General features: G+C 51.2%; 1 protein-coding gene across 6 annotated transcripts in view; it reads left to right on the top strand.

The window, feature by feature from the left end:
• CELF6 (CUGBP, Elav-like family member 6) overlaps positions 1 to 20,823 on the top strand; it is a 192,031-nt gene that overhangs the window by 7,569 nt on the left and 163,639 nt on the right. For all 6 annotated transcript variants that reach the window (XM_019533279.1, XM_019533282.1, XM_019533281.1 and 3 more), the window contains exon 2: positions 9,050 to 9,132. In XM_019533279.1, the coding sequence (XP_019388824.1) occupies positions 9,050 to 9,132 (83 nt within the window). The remainder of the gene's footprint in view (positions 1 to 9,049; positions 9,133 to 20,823) is intronic.

Here is a 20,823-nt window from a genome sequence, read left to right as displayed (position 1 = left end):
GCTGTGTGTCCTCAAAAGATCAGTAATAACTGCAGGGAACAGTGAGGTGCAAACATGGCAGCGTTTTTAAGGCTGTGGCATCAGGATGGGGCAAGAGCAGCTGCCCCTATGGCTGTGTTTATATGCATCACAGATCCCACAATGCCATGCAAAGACCAGTGTGGGGAGAAGGGCATAGAATGGTGAGAGAGGTTCAAAAGGACCCTCTGCTATTGATAGTGAAGGTCCTGAGGGAGGGAGCACCTTTTGAATCTAGGAGAGGGGGACAGATGTGTGAAAGGGGGTAGGAAAGCAAATTAGAGGGAGTTCCTCCATTCCCAGACAACAAGAGGGGAGTTCCCACATGGTGCCATCTAGAAGGAGAGGATGAGGTGTGACCTAAGTGGTGGGGTTTGGTAGGAGGATTTGGACATGTGATTTTACATGCTGGGAAGTCAGCAACCCAAGTCGGGCCATTGCAGGAACTACTGCCTGTGGAAACCAGGTCTTCCCAGGAGGAATCCACTTCTTCAGCTAGCAGGTGTTTCTATGGTTCTGCCATACTAATGGAAATCTTGCTTTCCAGTGGTTGTATTTTATGGCAGGAAGGTAAGGACCAAATTCAAGTGTTGTACAATGTCCCAGGTTCAGTCCCTCCAATGTCCTGTCCAGGATTTGAGCAACCAGAGATGATAACCCACCCCAGGTCACAGGACTCTGCGGGTGCCCACAAGGTGCAGACGTAGTCAGTGAAGCTCAGAATCCAGCAATTCATTTTGAGGCATCAGGGCCTTGACATAAGAAATAGCTTTTTGCTTAGTGAGAGCAGCCTTCTGCCCTTCTCCAGGAGGGGATGCAGTACTTTAGTGAGTGCAGGTGGATTCCCTCTGAGGGAGGAGGCGGACTGCCAACGGCCATGGGAATACCCATGTTTTCCTGGTAGCAAACACACCTGGAGCTGCTCTGGGCCAGAGAAGAGTCTTTGTCAACCCAGTAAAATGCTCAGTGGAGCCCACCACAGAAAGCTTTGTTACTCAAGCAGCTGGCAGGCCTTTCAAAAAGGGAGGGGGACATTGGCTTAAGGTACCCAGGAGCCCTGTGTTCAGTTCAGTGCCAATGCCAACTTTCTTACTTCTTTCATGTAGCTCAGCCTCTCCCTGCCTTAGTCAAACTCTTTAGTACTCTCTTGAGACTCGCAAAGCTGAAGTCAAGTGGGTATTTGGGTCCTGAGGGCCATATAAATGTCACTATAGTCAGAGGCTATTTGTGTTTGAGCTGAACCTTGTCTCTAGCTTGTCCCAAGGACCAGTGCAGTTTGGTCAAGTTTGTAAGAAGTTTCATTGTTGGGGGGCCTGGCCCAGAAGGCTCTTGAATATACAGAGAAAATCAGCTCTTGGGAAAACCCATCAGGGAAGAGGTTTGACTTGATCTGGTACCCAGCCACAGTGCTGAGGGCTGCCCTGAGCAGAACTGGGATGCAGTAGTACCTTGACATTTTGCTCATTGTTAAGGCAAATGCATTTCTGCCCCTATTTCAGAGCAGTTATAGCAGAACTAGGGGAAGTCCAGAGTAAGACTGATAAAGCAACCAGAGGCAGCAGGGTGTGCCTGGTAGCAGGCTTTCACAGCGAGAGAGATGCAAGGGAACACAGCACTTTGGTTTGGAGTGATGACTAAGAGGAGCTAGGGTCTGGGCATCTAGCCAGCATGGGCTAGTGATTTGGAAACAGGCCCCTGAGTCAGGAGATGTGAGTATGAGACCCATTTCTGCCACTAGCTCCAATCTGCTAAGGCCACATTTTTAAGTACTCAGCATCCTGAGCTGGGGCTAGGTTGTCCGGATGGTTCAGCTCTTAGGAATATGCCTAAACTGAGACCCTCAAAGGTGTCTTTGAGTTAGGTAACCATGTCTGATATCATTTCATGTTGCTCTGAAGCTTCCTGCAGGGATACAACCTTTTAGCAAGGAGGTGAGGGGGGAAGTTGGGCAAGAAGTGGGAGCCCAGATGGGTACAAAGAATGGCCCTGTTGATTTCAACTCCACCAGGTCTAGAAATCACTTTATAGACAGACTGTCAATGGAAAAAGGTCTCAAATGTAAATGAAAGGTAAAGGAGCACCTCACAAGCAGAGATGCCAGCATTTCTCACCTTATGACTGGTGTTTCCCATGATTTTATTGCATCTCAGGTGCTAAACAGGACCGGTGTGCCCCCTGCCCGAGTGGGGGACCTTGATGGACAAGTTCTACAGAGTGACATTTTACTTTGAGTCATACCAGGTTTCAGGAATAACAGGAACTCCTTAGGGGGTGGGATCTAGAAGCTCTGGGTTTAATTCCTAGCTCTGCCACAGGTCTCCTGTATGGATGGTTAAGTTCATAAGCTTTCTTTGAGCCACAGATCCCCAAGTGTGAAGATCAGGGGTAAATAGATCTTCTTCCTACAAGGGCTAATGTAGGGGTGGGCAAAATGCGGCCTGCCAGGCCATTCTATCTGGCCTGTGGGGCCCCTAAACAATTTAGAGAATTAATATTTATCTGCCCCTGGCTGCCTGTCATGCAGCCCTTGATGGCTTGCCAAAACTCAGCAAGTGGCCCTCAGCCCAAAATAATTGCCTGCCCCTGAGCTAAACCCATATATTTGGGATGTTCAGACTACAGGGATGGGGCTGTAGAAATAGTGTACATTTGCAGGAAGAGGACTGCAATAATATTACCTTACACTTATGGCGAGAGTGCCCTGTGTGATAGAGTACATAAGTGTTTCTACCTCTCCCACCCTTGCCTACCTGTAGCACTAGCTGAAGCATCTTGGATCCTGGAGCATCCTTGGGGCTGCTCTGACTTACATTTTCCAAGGAGCTGCTCACCCAACAGGAGTTACTGGTGTGCATTGGGCTTGGGTCCGTTGAAGGTTACACATTGCTGTGCTAAGGGAATGCTTCACAGCTGCTCCCTGGCAGCTTTCAGTCACCATTGGACTCCAGGAACATAATATTATTGCAGAAGCAGAACAAACAGCAAGAAGCTGCTGGAGACAGACAGTCAGGGGTAGAGTCCAGCACCTGGACAGACCCACACGATGCATGCTTATGACTGGGCCACTTCCCAGAATTCCTTTCCCCAAATCCTAGCCCCTAGGGTCCATGGCTGTGATTTCCACTAAAGACTACGATTCCCAGGATGCTATTGGGCCTCCCACAGTCACCTGATTACATGATCTGGAGCCACCACGCCTCTTGAGAAGCAGACAGCCCTCCCCAGGGGGTGAGTACGTGCAGGCTTGCTGGAAGCAAACACCTAGCTCCAGCCAGGCTGGGAGTGGGGGCTACCAGAGCATCCCCAGTCTGCAAATGGTGTGGGTGCCTCCCTGGCTAGCACAGGCAGGGAGAACAGCCCAGCTCCCAGGGAAGAGGGGTGCTGCCCTCAAAAGACATCCCTGCCTTTACACACACAATACGCACACCTGCTGATGCTGTTCTCAAGCTTGGGAAGAGGAAATGAATGCCTGGCCCCCTTTGCAGCCTGATATAAGGCTGGCCTGCTGTGGGCAGCCTGTAATAACAGCTTGTAGCCTTTATGGGCTTGGAGATGCTGTGGCCTGGTCTGGCATCTTAAGCTGTGAAGGGTCAGGCTGTTAGATCTAGAGGTCTCGGGCCCTCTCCCTGCAGGGGATCCAGCAAGGGCTAGTCATATTACTCCACCTCATTAGGTCCTGTAGAGTAGGCAACAGACTCACAAAGAAGCTGCTTTTCCAGGAGGGTTTGCGGTCTGACAGACCCACAACTGTTCCTGAGCCCTCATGAGATCTCCTAGGCTAGGGTGCTTCCCACAGGAGTTGGGGCTTCCTGGGGCCTGGACTGCACAGTTAGTTACTGCCGACACAGCTGGAGGCACTTTTACTCCATGAACTGCTTAATCACTACAGTTTTTGAGCTACCAAGTGGCTAAAGGGCTTTCTCTGCCAGGACTAAGGCAGGCTGTGCTGGGATGAGTAAGGAAGGGGGTTCCTCTGTTTAGGGCTAAAAGCCTCGGCTGGGGTACATAGGGTCTGTAGTGTCTGAGGACCCTGCAGTCTGTCTTGTAGCTCAGCTTCTCCTCCAGCTCTTTTCCAGTCTGATACAGGCATTTGGGGCCCATGATAACCTGGGTCCCTTGTCCTGATTTACCTGTTGATACCTGCATCTCAGTTTTTATTAAAAAACAGTAAGTTGTAGCCCTGCTGACTGGGAAGGGGAAGGAGAGCTTGTGCCTGGCACCTGCCTGAGTGAGCCAAGAGCATAAACAAGTGCATGAGCTCCCAGCCTCTGTGCTAGTGGGCACCCACCAAGACCACCTCAGCAGAGTGCTCTCTGTGACAGGAAGGGAAAAGCATAGTGAAACCTGAACAGCTGGGGTAAGTACCCAAGAGTACCTCCCAGGGGGCCTTGCAGTAGTTCCCAAAGGGAGGAGGTGTGGGTGCTGCTGCTGGATGACATGCGGACTGCAGCCCCTTCCTTGTGAGGGCTCTGCCACCCTAAACAGGGAGGGGAGGGTGGCCTAGGAGTAGGGCTGGGGTTAGGGCAGCTCCCAGCCTGGGCTGACCCCCATCTCGCCACCTCAGCTGAAGCCTGCTGGTTTGTTAATCTGAAGGGTTTTGTTTAATCCTGGTGTGTTTGGCTCTGCATGCTCATTCTAATTAAGTGGGCCTGGCTAATGCACTCCAGCTGCCTTAAACCTAATCCTGCCTCCCCTCCCCCACCCACGGGCCCAGTGCCTTCCCTGCACAGTGGCCAAATCTGCTCCATCTCGTTTACAGTCTCAGGGCCAGTCCTGGGAACAGGCAGGACATGGAGCTTTGGTCTCAGTGAGCTGTTGCCAAACACCACGTGCCTCTGGACAAACTGTGAAATCCCAGCGTGGATTCCCTGAGAGGGTTAAAGTCAGGCTCCTGGCTTTGCTTGCAGTGCCAAGAAAGGGAACTGGGTGGCTTTGATGCCAGGCTGATGGACAAGGAGGAGGCTGGGGTAGGGGACAGGCTGTTCCTCTGCCCGCAGTCAGGATGTTGTGCTCAGGGTAGGTGCATTCACACACGCACATGTTCCATTGACCTCAGTGGACCTGTCACATGCACATCTGGCCCTGAGCAATGAAGCTGTCAAGAAGGAACCAGTGCCTCCCCCATCCCTGTTGTCGGCAGGATCTTACTGCTGAGGGACCTCCTAACCTGAGCCTTCTAGTGACCCTTGCTCAGGACAGCAGAGGAAGGGGCCTCCTTCAACAAGGACTTGCCAAAAAAGCACAGGGGTGATTCCTTCCCCCTCACTGGTGCCATGAGGACAGGAATCACCAGCAATGGGTGTCTAAACCCCTTGGGTGCTTGTGGGGATAGGGTCACTTCCCATTACCCTAAACCTGAGTTGGGGGCAGGAGAATTCCCAGCACCAAATCCCACTGTGGGGAGAAGAGCCAGAACGTTGTTCTTGATCCCTGAGCATTTATTTCCGTCTGATTTGCTCCCAGGCGTATCCAACAGGCTGCATGTCCAAATTACTCTGTTAGTACCGTTCTCACCTGGAGGTCAACTCCCTTGGGTCACCCCCTCGGATGGAACCTGGCCTCCAACCCCATGGTGATGCAGATGAGTGGCATCATCATTTGCATGGGGCCTCCTGCTAATGCCTGTCACAGATGGACTGGTCTGTGGGGTGGAGGAACCACGTGGTGTCTGTGGAAAGAGTGGGTTGGTCCTTCTCCTCAGGATGTTGGGTACTCTGCTGGGATGGCAGATGTGTAACCTTGCAGGATGATTCCTAATGCCCCTTGCTTTGCCTTGACTAGGGGGTGGAGCAGTCAAGGTGACCTTTGAATCCAAAGTTCTTGTCTCCCCCAGCCCATGGTGTGTGTGAGATAGATGTCTGCTCTGCACTCAAGACAGATCTCCATGTGCTGGGAGGGTCTAGGATTTGATCAGCAGACAGGTCCAGATTCAAGTTCCCTGAGACTGGGAATACTTAGACCTATGTCCAGCCTTTATGGCTGGTCTTGCTGTGATGTTGGTGAGACCAAAGTCCCTGAGCACCCCAGCTCTGGCATACTTCCTGCATACTGGTCCCCTGCCCACTAGATCCAGCAGGAATGAAGGTCCATTTCCCACCCTGCACCCCCAGAGAGTCCCAGTAAAGCCCCTCCTAAAAGTTATTCCAGCCCAGACATGATTGTCCAACATGAAGCCCCAAAGTGCTATAGTTCCCCACACCCCATCTGGCTCTGTGAGGCTGGGGTCACTTGTTGTCCCCTTGACAGGGGGTGGAGGTGTCTTTCTGGGATATACAAGGAACCTGCAGCTCATTTCACACATGCAGAGAGAACAGGGAGCATCTGCTTAGTGACCCACTCCTAGCACTGACTGTCTGGCCTGGCAGGAGCTGGGACAGGATGCTGAGAGCTGGCATGATGTCCAGGTGCCTGTACTGGTCAGGGGCAGGTGTGAGGTGCTGGGAACCCAGAGCAAACCGCTTCTTGGACAAGGGGGCACATGGCTTGTGTGGCGGGGTGACACAGCAGGGTCTGGAGTGCACGTGAGGGCTCTAGAGAGGGGCAGGTGTGGGCCGAGCAGCTACCTAGAGTCAGGGGACTTGGCAGTTGCAGGGCAGCAGGCATGGGGCAGGGATGCATGGCCTGGAGTGCACGGGTGTTCGAGGGGGTGTTCGTATCCTTTGGAGGATGCAGTTGTGTGGAGACCACAGTGGGCAGGAGTGTGTAGCTGATTACACAAGGGTGGCAGCCGTGGGGCAGATTTCAGGTACAAAGTCTAAGCTCCTACTGCGAAGAACCACCTCACAAAAGTTTGCCCACAAAAGGTGCCTACCACCTCTCACAGCTCTGAGAATGAGATGCAGGTGCTGTCTATGTGGGGGAGAGAAGGCATTGTTTCTCTTCCCCTGGCCCCCTGCCCACGGCAGACATTTCTGTGGGACACTTGTTCTAATATGGACTGCAAGTGACTGTTAACCCTTGCGCTGCTCTCCCTGTGGGGGGTCATTTTCTCTGTCTGTGGAGACCTAAAGGCATTTATAAACATGCTTCTGGAGCAAGGAGGGGCTTTAATTAGAGTGGCTCCAAGAGCTGTTGTAATTAAAGTGCCTGGAGCATGTCTTGTATCAGTGTCCCCGGGCTGAAAAATGGTGGTGGGGGCACTTTAACTAAAGCTCATCGAATGAGTTTTAGTTAAAGCATCTGTGCTGCCATTGTTAAGTGTAGGGATGGTAATACATGAGACGCTGGAGCATGGTAAGTGCTCTGATGCATTGTAATTGCAATGCATTGAAGCCGCCTTGCTGCACGTGTATAGGCGCCCTGCATTCCTGGCGTGCAGAGCCCGCACTTCTTTGAGCGGCCGCAGCCAACACGGCCTGTGTAGGAGCTGCCTGGTGTTGTGGCGCTGAGCTCCCTCAGCCCAGCCCAGCCTTGCCAGGCAGCCTGGAAGCCCTGAGGGTGTATTTCAGTCTGAAATCATGTGGGTGCATCAAAGGTGCAGCTGAGAAATGGCCATTTCATGGGAGTTTGGCTTTAGGCCTTTGGGCTGGTTTGAAGCCTGTTCTAGAGTGAGCCTCAGGGCTGTCAATAGCAGCCAGCCCTAGAGAGCAAATATGCTGGGCCTTGGCCTGCTCACAGCCACCCCAGTGTCCGTTGGGTCTTGCTCCCTGGCTGGCAGTGGCGTTACGCCAGGGAAGGAGCAGAATCAGTCCCTTTGACTTTTCCATGATGCGGATGTCAGTCCCCAGAGCTGTCAAAGCCGTGCCTTTGCTGGGAGTGTGTTCACTAAGACGTCTACCTGCGAACTCCTACATCAGCCCGGCCATCCCCAGCCATTCACCCCTCTGCCCCGTGCCTCCGATAGATTCATCTCTGTGTGGCAGCTGCATTTCTACCTCACAAATGTTACGGAGCAGGGGCTGGGGCCTCTTTCTCTCGCGCCTGGGATTCCCGTTGGCCCCAGCACAAAGCTGTGAAGTCCGAACGGTACCAATCTGACACTCACTTAGTGCTGATGGCAGTAAAGATTCGAGGCGCTGGGGCAGGCTTGGAGGGGCAGAAGGCCGTAGACCTGTGACATGTCAGACTGCAGTCCAGTCCAGGCAACTGAACCATGGTGCATGCTGCCTCTCCGCCCGCCTCTGTGCATCTGTTCAGCCTCTTAATACTTCCTTCTGTCTTTCTATCTGGTGGGCTGTTTGTCCATCTTCATTACCTACTTGTCTATCTGCTGCCTGTCTCTGTACATGCTCCTCTCTCTGTCTCCCCTTCCCTGTACAAGGTGCATCTGCCATTGTAGGCATTTATACAGTGGTGACCAGCAGGGTTTTCCAAATTTCTTAAAGCAGCCCTCTGAGAGTTGATTCGGTGCAAAGGTTGCCATGATCTCCATGTTCCCAGTGCCTTAGGGACACCCTTGCTGTGTGCATGTAAAAATGTGTCCCCAAAGTGTCACCCCTGCTTAATCCCCCTGGGTTGGAGGGTCAGGCTGGGCTCTTTGTAACTCTGCCATCATCATTGCTTTCCAGCCCTGTCTTGCCCTGGGTTACCCTTGTCCCCTGCCCTACTGTCATCCTCCACTGAGGGTGCAGAGGGTAACAGAGGGCAAAATGCCGCTATGCCATGTGGACTCCAGTAACGATGTGGCTGATGATGCGTGAGCCTGGAGAGAGTCCAGCTCTCTGGCCCCGAGTGGTGCTAGCTCTCCTCGGCACTGCAGGTGGTGAGGCGTTGCTATGCCGAGCAAGGAGGAGCTGATGCCCAGACTCACTTTGCACAGTGATATGAACATGTGACCTGACTGCCCAGGGTTAGCACAGTGAAGGCTGTTTCCCTTGGGGTTTCAGAGGGATCAGGCAAAGGGCTGGGCAGGCCCAAGCGGATGGTACAGTTCGCTGTATGGAAGTCTCCCTGCTCCATGATGAAACACGCGCTTTGCTGCAGATGGGGAGAGGCTCCATGCCAGCTTCTTGCTGGGCCTGCACCATACCATCTGGGCAGGAGCTCTGGCAAGGTATCAGCACATTAATGCTGTTCTTTCCACTCTTTCCAGGCTGTGCCTTTCTCACGTACTGTGCCCGGGACTCTGCCCTGAAAGCCCAGAGTGCGCTGCATGAACAGAAGACGTTACCTGGGGTAGGTGACATGCACTAATTAATTTTTTTTTTTTTTTTTATTTTGGGGGGTGTGGGGGGCATTGGGCAACCTCTAGAGGAGAAATGCAGAAGTAGTGTATAGGAAACCTTCCCTCCCTACTCTGGTGGTATTGATATTGATTTCCAGAACAAGCAGCTTTCAAACCAAATTCTGGCTTTCGGCAATAGCCTCCCTGTTGTACCCTGCAATTTGCTGTTTGGTACTCAGACTGTGGCCAACAGTGCTTTGGGGTAAGGCTGGATGGTGTAGAAACTAAGGCAAGGGAAGGGTTGAGGCAGTGGGGAGGGCGACTCATTCAGAAACTCTCCTGTACCAGGACTTTGGATAGAACTATTGGGTGAAAAATATTGTCTGAGCCCATTGTGATTCTGCCGTGAGAGACGAGGTGTATTGGCCACTGTTTCTAAGATATGAATTCTTTACATTGTGGGGTTACTGGTGGGTTTCCAGGTCTATATAAACCTTGGGCTAATTTCCTTTCATTCACTGAGGTTGGCCTTACATTCCCTGGTGTGCATGTGTATTTTGATGTGGCTGATGTGCATCTTTCCCATTGTAACCTAATGGGTTTTCAAACAAAACCTTGACAGTAGCACAGGTCCTGGCCCCACAGGAGATCTCCCAGGGGACTCTGATCCCAAAGGACAGGCAGCCCTACCTGGAGGGTGAGCTTCCTCCCTGCCTACACGAACCTAATCCTGCTTGGGAGGAGGAGGCAGGCATGTGAGGAAGCTGAAGCCAAATGGTTGGCTGTGTGCCATTGTAAATCTCGCATTATCTCCCTCCTTGATAACGTCAACCTCAGACGTCCTGGGGACTGTTATGCAACTTTCTTCCTCTCTGTGTGTGCTTGCGTGTGCTGGGAGATTTCATCTCTCTAGTGCCCATTCTGAAAGGCAATAAGAGCCGATTCGTGACTTGTAGCAATCTGGTAGCTGCTCCTTCAATATGGCATCATAGTGATTCACAGGCAGAGTGAGACTCAGTCCCAGCTGAGAGAGGTAGGATGAAGCCTAGCCACCAGCCATGGGTACAGTGCCTAACTCACTGTGGCATGACTTACACACCAGCTTTGGCATCAAGGCTGTGGTACTGCTTAAATCCCATTTACGCCTTTGTTTGTGGGTTGTGAGAGGTACCTGGGCCTTGTTCTGGCCTTGCTTTCATAGGCTGTGAATCTAACCCAGAGAGGTGAAGGATTCATGGAAGTGCCAACAAAAACAAAAGAACAGGGCTGGTTTGAAATGGCTTCAGAGTGCAGATCTGTGCATCTCTTGTTGTGTTCCCTGGGTTGCCTCTGACTTTACTGTTGTCAAATTCTCTCCTTGCTGCCCGTCATGGAGGCCTTTTCCCCGGTGAAGGAAAAGGTTAAAATATGGTGGTTGGATTATTCTGTTGGACTGGGAGTTATGCTAGGCTACTCCTGTTTCCCAGGGGCCTTGGGCCTCCAAACTGAAGTGGCTTGACTGTTCAGAGAAAGCCCCAGCTGATTTTGATCCTCTGTTGCTGGGGAGCACCGAGAACAATGCATAAGGGCCGTGTCCGTGGCTGAGGAGTTGGCTGGATTTTCTATAGCAGTTTCATTAACCTCCAGTTGTGGCTCAGCCACCAGTGGAGGGAGATGGAGTGCCTCAGTGAGTGCGGGTGCGTTTGCTTGTTGCGGTGGTATCCAGCCAACGTTCCAAAGTGGTTCATTTTTGATGGCTCTATTTTGAGGAATCCCCTTTGAGGTACCTTGAAGGAGGCGTAATTTTATAACATAGACCCCCCTGCTTTCTGGAAAGGCAGGTCCAAGGGGTGGGCCCCCAGAATCACTGGCTACATTTGAAATTTTTGGCCTGACGTACTGGCTTGTGGTCACTCCAAGAGTCTGTGGCAGAACAGGGAGATGCATTTAGGCTTCCTGAACCCTAATCCGATCCAGATCTCCAGCCTGACTGCATGCAGAAGGCACCAGAGATCTTATGGGAAGGGTCCAGGTAGGTTAACTCATTAGGCATCTGGCTTTATGGGTGCTCACATGAGCCTCCTGAATAAGTCAAGCTTTGTCCCCTTCCCCATGGTGAGGTATATATGGTACCTATTTTACAGATGGAAAAACAGGCATTCAGAGCAGGGTGAACGTTGCTCCCATATTGGGATCAACTAAGACCTGGTTGATAGCAGCTGGATCTTCTTGCCCCTTTCCCCAGCCAGCCATGTTCGAAGTTAGCTTGTGTTAAAGCACAATAACACTTCATAGGGAAGCCCCACCCAGAACAAGAAGTCTAATATCCATGTGTTGTCTGCTGTGTTTGTGCATCTCTGTTCTCTACCAAATGAAACCAGAGCTGCTCAGCTTTGTGTCATTGGCCCTGTTGTGGTGGCAGAGATCTTCCTTTCATTCAAGTAATGGTGATGTGGGAAGTGCTGCTTTTGGGACAGGATGTTCCTGGCCAGACGGCTGCAAATGTTTTGCACGGCTGTCATGTGCAATACAGTGATAGCTGAGAAATCCTAAGTGTCAGTGGAATCTTTCCCTTGTTTCATCTTGAATGTAGATTGTGTATATTGGTGCCCCATTGGCCAGCAATAACAAATTTTGGGGGCTTTGTAAGTTGGATTGCCACTAGAGGACAGATCAGTGATACAAATTCTTAGCATATTCTTAGAAAATTATATACATCAATCCTAGAACAGAAATGGTCACAAACAGCATACAGGCAACCCCCTCTTTCTGGAATCCCAATTCTAATACTAGCACCCAGTTGCCAGGGAACAACTCTGCAACAAAAAGTGCCTGGCTAGAGAGATCAAGTGGGATGTTATACTCTTTGGCTTCTGGCCACCTTTCACCTCTGTTACCCCCCTCCAAATATATTTATTTATTTATTTGCTTTTGCTTTTTTTCCCCCAAAAAATTCCTTCCAAGGCTGGTCAAAGCTGGTACGGTAGGAAAAAAAAAACTTGTTAGATCATGTGCAACAGCACCACCTAGTGACATGCTGCAATAATACATAATATGTGTTTATGTGGACAGTGGTGACCTAAGTTTTTGGCCTGTCTATCACTGTGCTTATCTTCCTGTCTCCTGTGTAGAGTTGGCATGCACAGTTCCCCACTGGCACTCTGTTACACATTTCTTCTCCTCTCAGTTTATAGCTCAATGGTGTACACCTCTCGTTTTATCTCTGGCCTGGGTCCAGGCATCCAATGTATCAATGCCTCAGTTTATCTAGCTGTAAAATGGGCAAGGGAGGCTCTCTGACAGAAGTTGGCTCTCTTTGTGGGTAAGCCATTAGTTAATGCTTGTAAAGTGCTCTGAACTTCTCGTATGCTAGGTAAGCACATCATTATAATTGCTACCACCAAAGTACTTCAGCTTGTCTGCTCTTCGGGGTGGGAACTGCGGCTGCCTCACTGTCTATATGTTGCCTGGTATAATGGGGCTCTGGGCACTATTGTAATATAAATATTGAATAATAATGAATAAGAACAGTTCACTTGTGGTTAGAACTGGAGGGGAAGAAATGGTCACAAACATTGATCTGGATCTTTAAATGAATTATCCTTGGCTGTGTTTCATGCCCCCTTTTCACTCATTCCTGGCAAACATTCCAGTATGCAGGAATATTTGGGTATTTATAGGACAGCAAAACTATGCACAATGATCCTAATTAATGACAGCCTTAACATAGTGTTTCATGACTTCACCTGCCTCTGGCTGTTAAAGAACATGTTGTAAGGTGGGGGGCAACTTTTCTCCCATCCACTATCGACGGGCTTTTATAGCTGATGCTGGCCGCTGGCAGAGACAGGAGGCTGGGCAAGACTGACTTTGGGTTGGATCCAGTCTGGCAGGTCCTGTGTTCACAGGAACGACCCATTTTTAACCCTCCTCAGAGGAGGTTTGTGACAAACTCCCATCAGACTAGTCACGGGGAATGTGTGTAGCAGAAACAGGATTCCGGGAATGCTGCTTATCCAATCAGAGGGCAGAAACAACATCATGTCACCCAGTCCTCCAATCAAAGCCTCTCGAGTTTTAAATGCAATGAACAAGCCAAAGAGCAATTACAGACAGGATTTATTCCAGGTTGGAGAAAGCTGCGGGTGGCTCTCAGGACAGAAATCTAGGCGGAATCAGTTGAACAAGGGCTAGATTTTCCCCTCAGGAGCTGTGGCTGTCACCAAGAAGTCACAAGGGCAGGCTGTGCTTTGGGTCGCGGGCATGGCTTCAAATTCAGTACTTGAATCAGGTGCTGATCTTAGCTCTCTGGTCTGTCAGCGGACAAAGGGCTCAGTCCTCTTCCTTTTTACCAATGACAGTGCTCCCATTGATTTCAGTGGGGCAGGATCTGTGCCTTCTGTCAGCAGCCATTAGAAAGGCAAACAAAATGTTAGGGATTATTAAGAAAGGAATTGTAAACAAAACAGCCAGTAGCATTATGTCTCTATAAATCCATGGTTCATCCACACCTTGAATACTGTGCCCACTTCTGGCCCCTGCACCTCAAGAAGGATAGGGAAGAACTAGAGAAGGTACAGAGAAGGGCAGCAAGGATGGTTAGTAGTAGAGAGGGGTTTCCATATGAGCAATGACTACAGAGCCTGGGCCTATTGAGTTTAGAAAAGAGACGCTTGAGCTGGGGGCTTGATAAGGATTTCCAAAATACTAAATGGCAAGGAGAAAGTAAATAGGGATTTATTGTTTACTGTCTCTGTCAGTACAGGAACTAGGGGTTATAAAGTGAAACTAGTAGGTAATAAGTTTCAAACTAACAAAAAAGTTATTTTTCACACAGCATGCAATTAAAGTATGGAACTCATTGCCACCAGATGCTGTGGAAGCTGACAGTTTAGCCAGATTTAAAAAGGGGTTGGATACATTCTTGGAGAAAAGGGGCATCGGTAGCTATTGAGCACGGGAGTTAGAGGCACAGCCTCTGAGTCAGAACTTCCTAGACCTTACATGCTGAAGGCTGCATGTGAGAAAGGAACAATGGGGGGGAAAAAACCCCCGGTCATACCCAGGTTCTTTGAGTAAATGCAAAAGCTTGCAAAGAAGAATTTTTTCCAACTATTTGAGTTGGTCTAATAAAAGATATCAGGTTTACCCAAAGAACCTTGTCTGCCTATGTCCTTAGACCAACAAGGCTACAACCTATACCCCTGGCCATACCCAGTTCACTCTCCCTTTCAGCATCCACTCTCTGCCACTATGACACAGGGTAATGGGCCAGATGGATCTATGGTCTGACTCAGTAAATGGCAGTTCTTATGTGCCCCCTTGAGTCCAGTGGGAGTTCAGAATCTCATAGGATCTGCCCTCTACATCTGGAGTCAGCCAAGGGCTTAGCTTCACGCTCCTGTTTAAGTAGTTCCACATCCAGCCAGGCCCCACTTTGATGGGATTTGAACCTAGACTCAACTTCAGGCATGTATTTATGTGCTTTATTTAACTGGGGCTGTAATAGGTAGAGGACATAGCAGTGGTAGGTTAACAAAGAGAGGGCTACAGAGGATGAGTCCAGACCCTGTTTGTCACACCCCGTGGAAAGGCAGTGCATTTTGAAAACACTGCAAAATCCAGTGCCTCTCTCACATGGCTGCTTTTTTGATGCCATGCAGATTTAGCTTCTGGAACTCACTGCTCCGGGATGTTTCTGAGGCCTGTAGCTGTGTGTAATAGGATTATGTACCCTCAAATAAAAAAAGAATCAACACTACAATAGTAAGGATCTGTTCTCTCTGCATAGCATCTCTATATGGCATCATGCTCTAGGGCAACAATTTCTCAGCAGCCAGGGTCATGAAGGGGTTTCCTCAGGGCACTGTGCAGACAAACAACTTTTTTTCAGAGTCAGAAGCAGGGTAAGCAAACTGCCTGGACCACTGGGCTGTTCTAGGATTGCAAACTGTGTGCGATGAGGAGCTTGCTCTGTTGGATAAGTGGCTGGGGAAGTTGATGCAACCAGTGCAGTCTAAACCAAGGGGTTGGGACATGAGTGGAAGGGGCACAGTGCCGAGCCTCTGGCAGGAGACTTAGGGACGTGTTCCAGGCCAGGCTGAATGTAGAGGACAAGCCGCGCCGTCGGCTGCTGAATAATTGAATTGCTCTGCATCTCACTGAATCGTCCTCATTTCTGTGGCTTTCCTTTTACCTCTGCATGTCTTGGCCTCACTCTTCCTGTCCCCCATCTCTCTGCAGCTGGCAGAGTCATTTTCTCCAGGACTGTTAAATCAGACTGTAATTCGTCTCCATATGCTCAGCCTGTGCCACTATCCCTTTATTGCATCTTGCACTTTTTGGCTTGCCTCCAAGGCAGGTATTTTGCAGGTGAGCTCAATGGGAGGGTTTTGTCGGGGGGAAGAAAGGTCCAACCAGTCAGTTTCCTTTCAGCCAATGAGACCTGGCACTGCAGTGTGTTTGGACAAAAACTGTTTCTTGGCATCAGCCCCTCTTAGAGGTCCAGTGGCTTTGAACTATGAGCCTAGGAGATTGCTGCAAAGCTAGAGAATGTCATGGGAGAGATGTTACTTGCTCTGGGACTTGGTTCCTTTCTGGCCTGTCTCTTCCTTTGAGCCAAGCAGTGTTCCCTTGGAAGCATTTTGAATGCATGAGGCTTCCACTGAGGCATCTCCTCAGCCAGTCAGGAATGAATAAAAATGGAGGCACAGCAAGGCAAGACGGTTCCCTTGAGGCAGGTCCATGCAGTGAGTCAGTTCCTGGATCCCCGTGCTGCTGTGTCTCTACCTCTCAGGGAGGAAGAGGTGCTGGAGGGTCTTCACACAATCCCTCTGGTTGTCACCTCCCCAGCAGTGCCCTGAGCAGGTTATGCAAAAAAGTGTAATCCATGCCCCAAAGAGCTTCCAAGGCTATGGGATGGATGGGACATGACTGGGGAATCCCAGAGAGGGGATGTCACTTAGGAGGTGCACGGTATGTTGGCAGAGGAGAGTCACAGTGTTTCTGGGACTAGTTACTGTTGGCAGGGATGGGCATTCCAGGCAGACAGGGGTACACGAGGGTGCCAGAGCGTGGATGGCATCCTAGGCCTGGGCACAGTGTAGGAGATGGTGTAAAGGAAGGGAAGGGGGCAGAGAGTCTGGCACCCATGAAGGAGGAAAGGGGCTCAGCCAGGGGCATTGGTCAGAGATGTGATGAGTGAGAGTCACTGCTGTGCAGCACTGTGGTGGGGGGGCAAGATGGGATAAGATACAGTCAAGGACCAGTCTTGGGTGTCATGGGCTTGGAGTGGGGATGAGCTGCTGCCCTTCCATGAGGAAATGCCAAGGGCTTGCAGTACTGCAAGCATCCTCAAGGGGTGGTGCCAGTGCCAGTGCTACCCTGGAGGGCACTGCCTCATGCCCTCAGCCAGAAAAGATGTGACCTGCAACTGTCCAACCTACTGCACTGTGAGCTGCACTTCAGGAGCTCTGGTTTTCCTTATACTCCACCTCCCTTGGAAAGTCGTGGGTATCACACAGACAGGCTGTGAAAGGCTGAAGCTCCCTGCAGCGGTCCCAGTAGTTCAGGCATGAGGCAGGCTGCAGTGCTGCTGGCCACACCACCCCTGCTCTGGGGCTGAACAGAGTGCCTCAAGCTCAAGCCTCTGGCACTGGGGTGGCTACAGCATGGGCTGGTGGCAATCCCCATTCCCAACACTACTGAGCAGCACCAGCCCATGGGACAGCCCAGCAGTGCCCAGTTACCCTGGCCTATGGCACTACTGCCAGCCAGCTGGATTCCACAGCTGGTTCAGCCCTGGTCTGGGCTATGGGTGGGGGATGGATCTTGCAGTAACCCCTCCACGCATTCATCGTGCACAAATTGAGCCAGGTGGTAGCAGCTTTATCCCCTTCTGATCATTTCAGCAGTGGCTGGGCTGAGAACCCCACCTTGCTTCTGCAGCTGCCAAATGGACACTGAACTGCTGACAGAAGCTCCCTCACCTGATCCTGCTGGCCCTAACCCACCCATGCCAGGGAAACGCGTCATTGCCGGAGCTTAGAGAAACAAGAGGCCACCTTGCCCAGCACTCTGATGCCTACAATTTCCTTCCCACAGTGCATGTGGTGCCTGTTTGTTTCCAAGGTAACGGCAGCGGCGCACACTCTCATCGGGCACAAGGAATGTCTGTAATTAGGTCCGCGGCCCCAGTTGTCAATCCCCGTTTAACAGCCTCCCATTTAACTCCCGGCTGCAGTAATTAGGGTTTACTAAACAGAATGTCAGGCAATTAGAACAGCAGGTCAATAGCTCTCTGCGTAACCTCTTTTAAAGCTGGATGTTCGGCTCATCTAGCAAGGCCTATGTAGATGAGGAGCTGGGGCAGTGGACAAGCTAACCTGCCATGCAGGAACCACCCCACTGGAGCAGCCTACCGGCTGGGAGTTTATAAAGCAGCTGCACTCCTGCGGCAGGGGTGTTTTGTCTGGTTCCCAAGCTGAGCAACCTTAGCCTGGGTTGATGCTTGGAGGAGAGACTGTCAGGGTATGCTCAGGTGTTAGGAAGGCTGGGGGCTGGTGGCACCATTGGGGTGTACCAGTGCTCCTGCCGGGACTTAAAGCCAGAGGTTCCCAGCTGGAAGTTCTTGCGCCTCCACTCCAGGTCAAACTGGTCACCACATGTGGAGTCAGGAAGGAATTTTACCCCGTGGTCAGATTAGTATGGCCTGTGGGGGGTTTGCCTTCCTGTGTAGCAGTGGGCATGGCCCTCTACCTAGGATCTCTTGAGTATATATTAACAACCTTTTATAGAAGAAGGATGTTTGCTGCCATGGTTCCCCTCCTTTCCCTATGACAGTTTAGGGTATTACATTTTGTGTTGTATCAGTGTTGATGGTAGTTTTATGAAGAGTTTAGATTCTGGATTTGTGTAGGATGGTGTGATGGGCAGGGATCCTGGTTTTCTCTGACAAAAAAAAGGTACAAATTCTCTGACAAAACCCCCAAAATCCGTTATTAAAAATTAAAAGCCCCTTACAGCACCCCCAACCCTGCTGGTACCTCTCACTGCCCCTAAAGTCCCCCCCAGTTCTGCTGGTGACCCTTACTGTCCCCACAGCCCCTCAGTACTGCTGATGACCCTCACTGCCCCCAAAGCCCCCCCCCAGTACTGCTGGTGACCCTTATTACCCCCACAACAGCCCCCCGTACTCATGCCTCTAGCCCCCCACCCAGAGCCCTTGCCCCCCAGGCCTGCCAGAGGGGCTCCCAGCTGCCAGGGCTATGGAGCCAGGGACCCAAGTCTGCAGATCCCTGCCCCCTGTAACAGGCAGCTGAAGCAGAAGCCATATGGAGCCAGCTCCCCCACTGCTGCTGCCTGCTTGGGTGGGGGCGGGGCTGGTTCCTGGCTCCCCCCCAGCCCTGCTGGTGCCCCTCCAGCCATAAACTGCAACCCCCCCATCCCTGCCAGAGGGGCCTCCAGCTACCTGCAAGTCCTACTTACCTCAGGCTCCAGGAGAAGAGTAAGGCTGAGCTGAGCCAAGCAGAACCATGGCTGACTGAGAGTCTCAGGCTCTGCCCTTTCTCTCCCCCTTCTGCTCCGGGCAGGGCTGGGGGTTTCCCGCCATGTTTGTAAACAGCTCTTGCAGGCTGGAGCTCAACCACCCTGCAGAGCTGTTTGCAAAAGCAGGGAATCTGCAGGTTTCTCTGCTAAAAGGAGAAAGCCACGTTTTCTCTGATAAAAAGGGGAAATCTGTGGTTTTCTCTGTTTGTTTGTGGGAAACACAAAACCTGGATCCCTGGAGATGAGAGATGATCTTGCCTCAGGCAGGGGGTTGGACTAGATGACCTCTGGAGGTTCCTTCCAGCCCTACTTTTCTGTGATTCTCACTGATGCAACGCTGGCGCGGGGAGCTTGCCTTGTAGGACAGGCTGTCTCTTAATGGCACTATAAGGCTCTTCATTGATAGTATGAGACCATGGTTGGCAAAGCCAGAGAAGCAAACCCTAGTCCCCTAAGTTCCTCATAGCCTACCAGACTCAGGATCTTCTAGGAACCAATGCCTTTTATATGCAACATGGGCCACACAAACTACTGGTATTTTTATCTTTCTATAATTTTCCCTTATCAGGTTGAAATTTCCCAGATCACACTGACTGTTTTCTCTTGAGCATTTGGGCCCAGCAGCTCTGCCTTGGAGTGGAGGGTTGAAAATGTTTGGTCCCCAGTCCCCAAAAATTTTTCCTCCCCTCCCCCCAAAGAAAAAGAAAAAAGTCCTTGTTTCACTTTTCTTTAATTGACACTGTGCCCCCCAGGGAACCCCTCTCACCCCTGATGCCCATGCTCCAGTGCTCCATCATGCCTTCCTGCCTGGGCCATCATGGCCAGCACCCTGCATTTGTCGACATAGTCTAGAATCATCCAGAGGATTTCACAGGGTGGGAGGAATGAGAAGGAATTTCGAGGCTATTTAGAAAGCCTGCTTTCTGGGTTGAATACCTGAGGCATCAAGCTCAGAAACCTGTCCTGAATCCTGTCCTGTCAGCGACCCTGTGAGGGACTTTCTCCCATCCTCTGTCAACAGTGTGTGGTTTTAAGTGAAGGCTTTCATCCGGGCTTTTAGCTGAGCCCAGGCAAACTTGGTGCATGGCTGGGTCTGCAGCTTTGCTTTAGTCCCCTTTAAGTGTGAGTATCTGGAATGAGCACATGCAAAGGAGACTGAGGGTGGCAGAGCAGCCGGGACAGTGAGCGGGAACAGTGCTGGGTTGGATGCGACTGCTTCAGAGGCCAGGGCTGCAACACTATGAGGAGAGAATAAAAGACAGGGATTCCAGGCTCTTTGCAATGTGGACTGACGGCTCATGGCTCTGTGGATATGTCTGTGGGTTCTAGTGGCTGATATGGGACAGGCAGCTCAATGCAACCTTTCTTTCTTTTGTGTCTGTTCTGATTGTGCCTTTTTAGCCAGGACAATTTGGGATGGTTGGGAAGAGCTGGGGCCTGGCAATGGGCTCCAGGGAGGAGGTCCCATCTCTGATGAGCTCAGTCTTCTATGCTTCATATCTCCTGTGTGTGTAGAGCGCTCTGGCAGGCTGTCCCTGGAGCACTGGCTCAGGGCAAAGCACGTCTGCTGTTGTTTGCTGCTCAGCATCTGGTTGGGAGGCTAGGAAGTGGGCTCCTTCACAGGGCTGTGTCCTCCCCAGTTTCTCCTGCTGCTGCTTCTGGGGAGCTGGGCCCGTTTTCCTTTGTCAAGCAGCATGCCTGATACTCATGAAGGAGCAGGGGTCCTTCCTACACTAGGGAAATGTGCTGCAGCTCTGGCCAGTATCCCTGCATCAACAGGGCCAAGAGGCCATGCAGATCCCACATGGAGCCTTGAAACGGGGCAGGCTGCAGGAACCAGCTTCCCAGCATGTAATGGTGTATCTAGCCCAATGCAGCAGTGAAACTGCTATGGTGTGGTGGGGGGCTGTTGGACACAGACACAGCTGGGCAAGCCTGACCAGGGAGCCAGAGCGGGGGAGGGAGGAGCTTTGCCTCTGGCAGCTGCTCTACAGAGCGAGGATCAGATGTCATGTGACTCCACTGGCTCCCGCACAGCTACAACTGATTTATGCCAGTGTATGTGAGAAGAGCGTCCAGCCCATTGCCTGTGTCTGTGTATTAGGGCACCACATGGATACACACATGTATATGCATGCATATGGATTTACATATTCATATAGGATGTGGACAACATG

The sequence above is a fragment of the Crocodylus porosus genome, unplaced genomic scaffold (assembly GCF_001723895.1).
Source record: "Crocodylus porosus isolate Cpor-Errol unplaced genomic scaffold, CroPor_comp1, whole genome shotgun sequence".
In the NCBI taxonomy this organism is placed as follows: domain Eukaryota; kingdom Metazoa; phylum Chordata; order Crocodylia; family Crocodylidae; genus Crocodylus; species Crocodylus porosus.
This window is presented reverse-complemented; position numbering and strand designations above follow the sequence as displayed.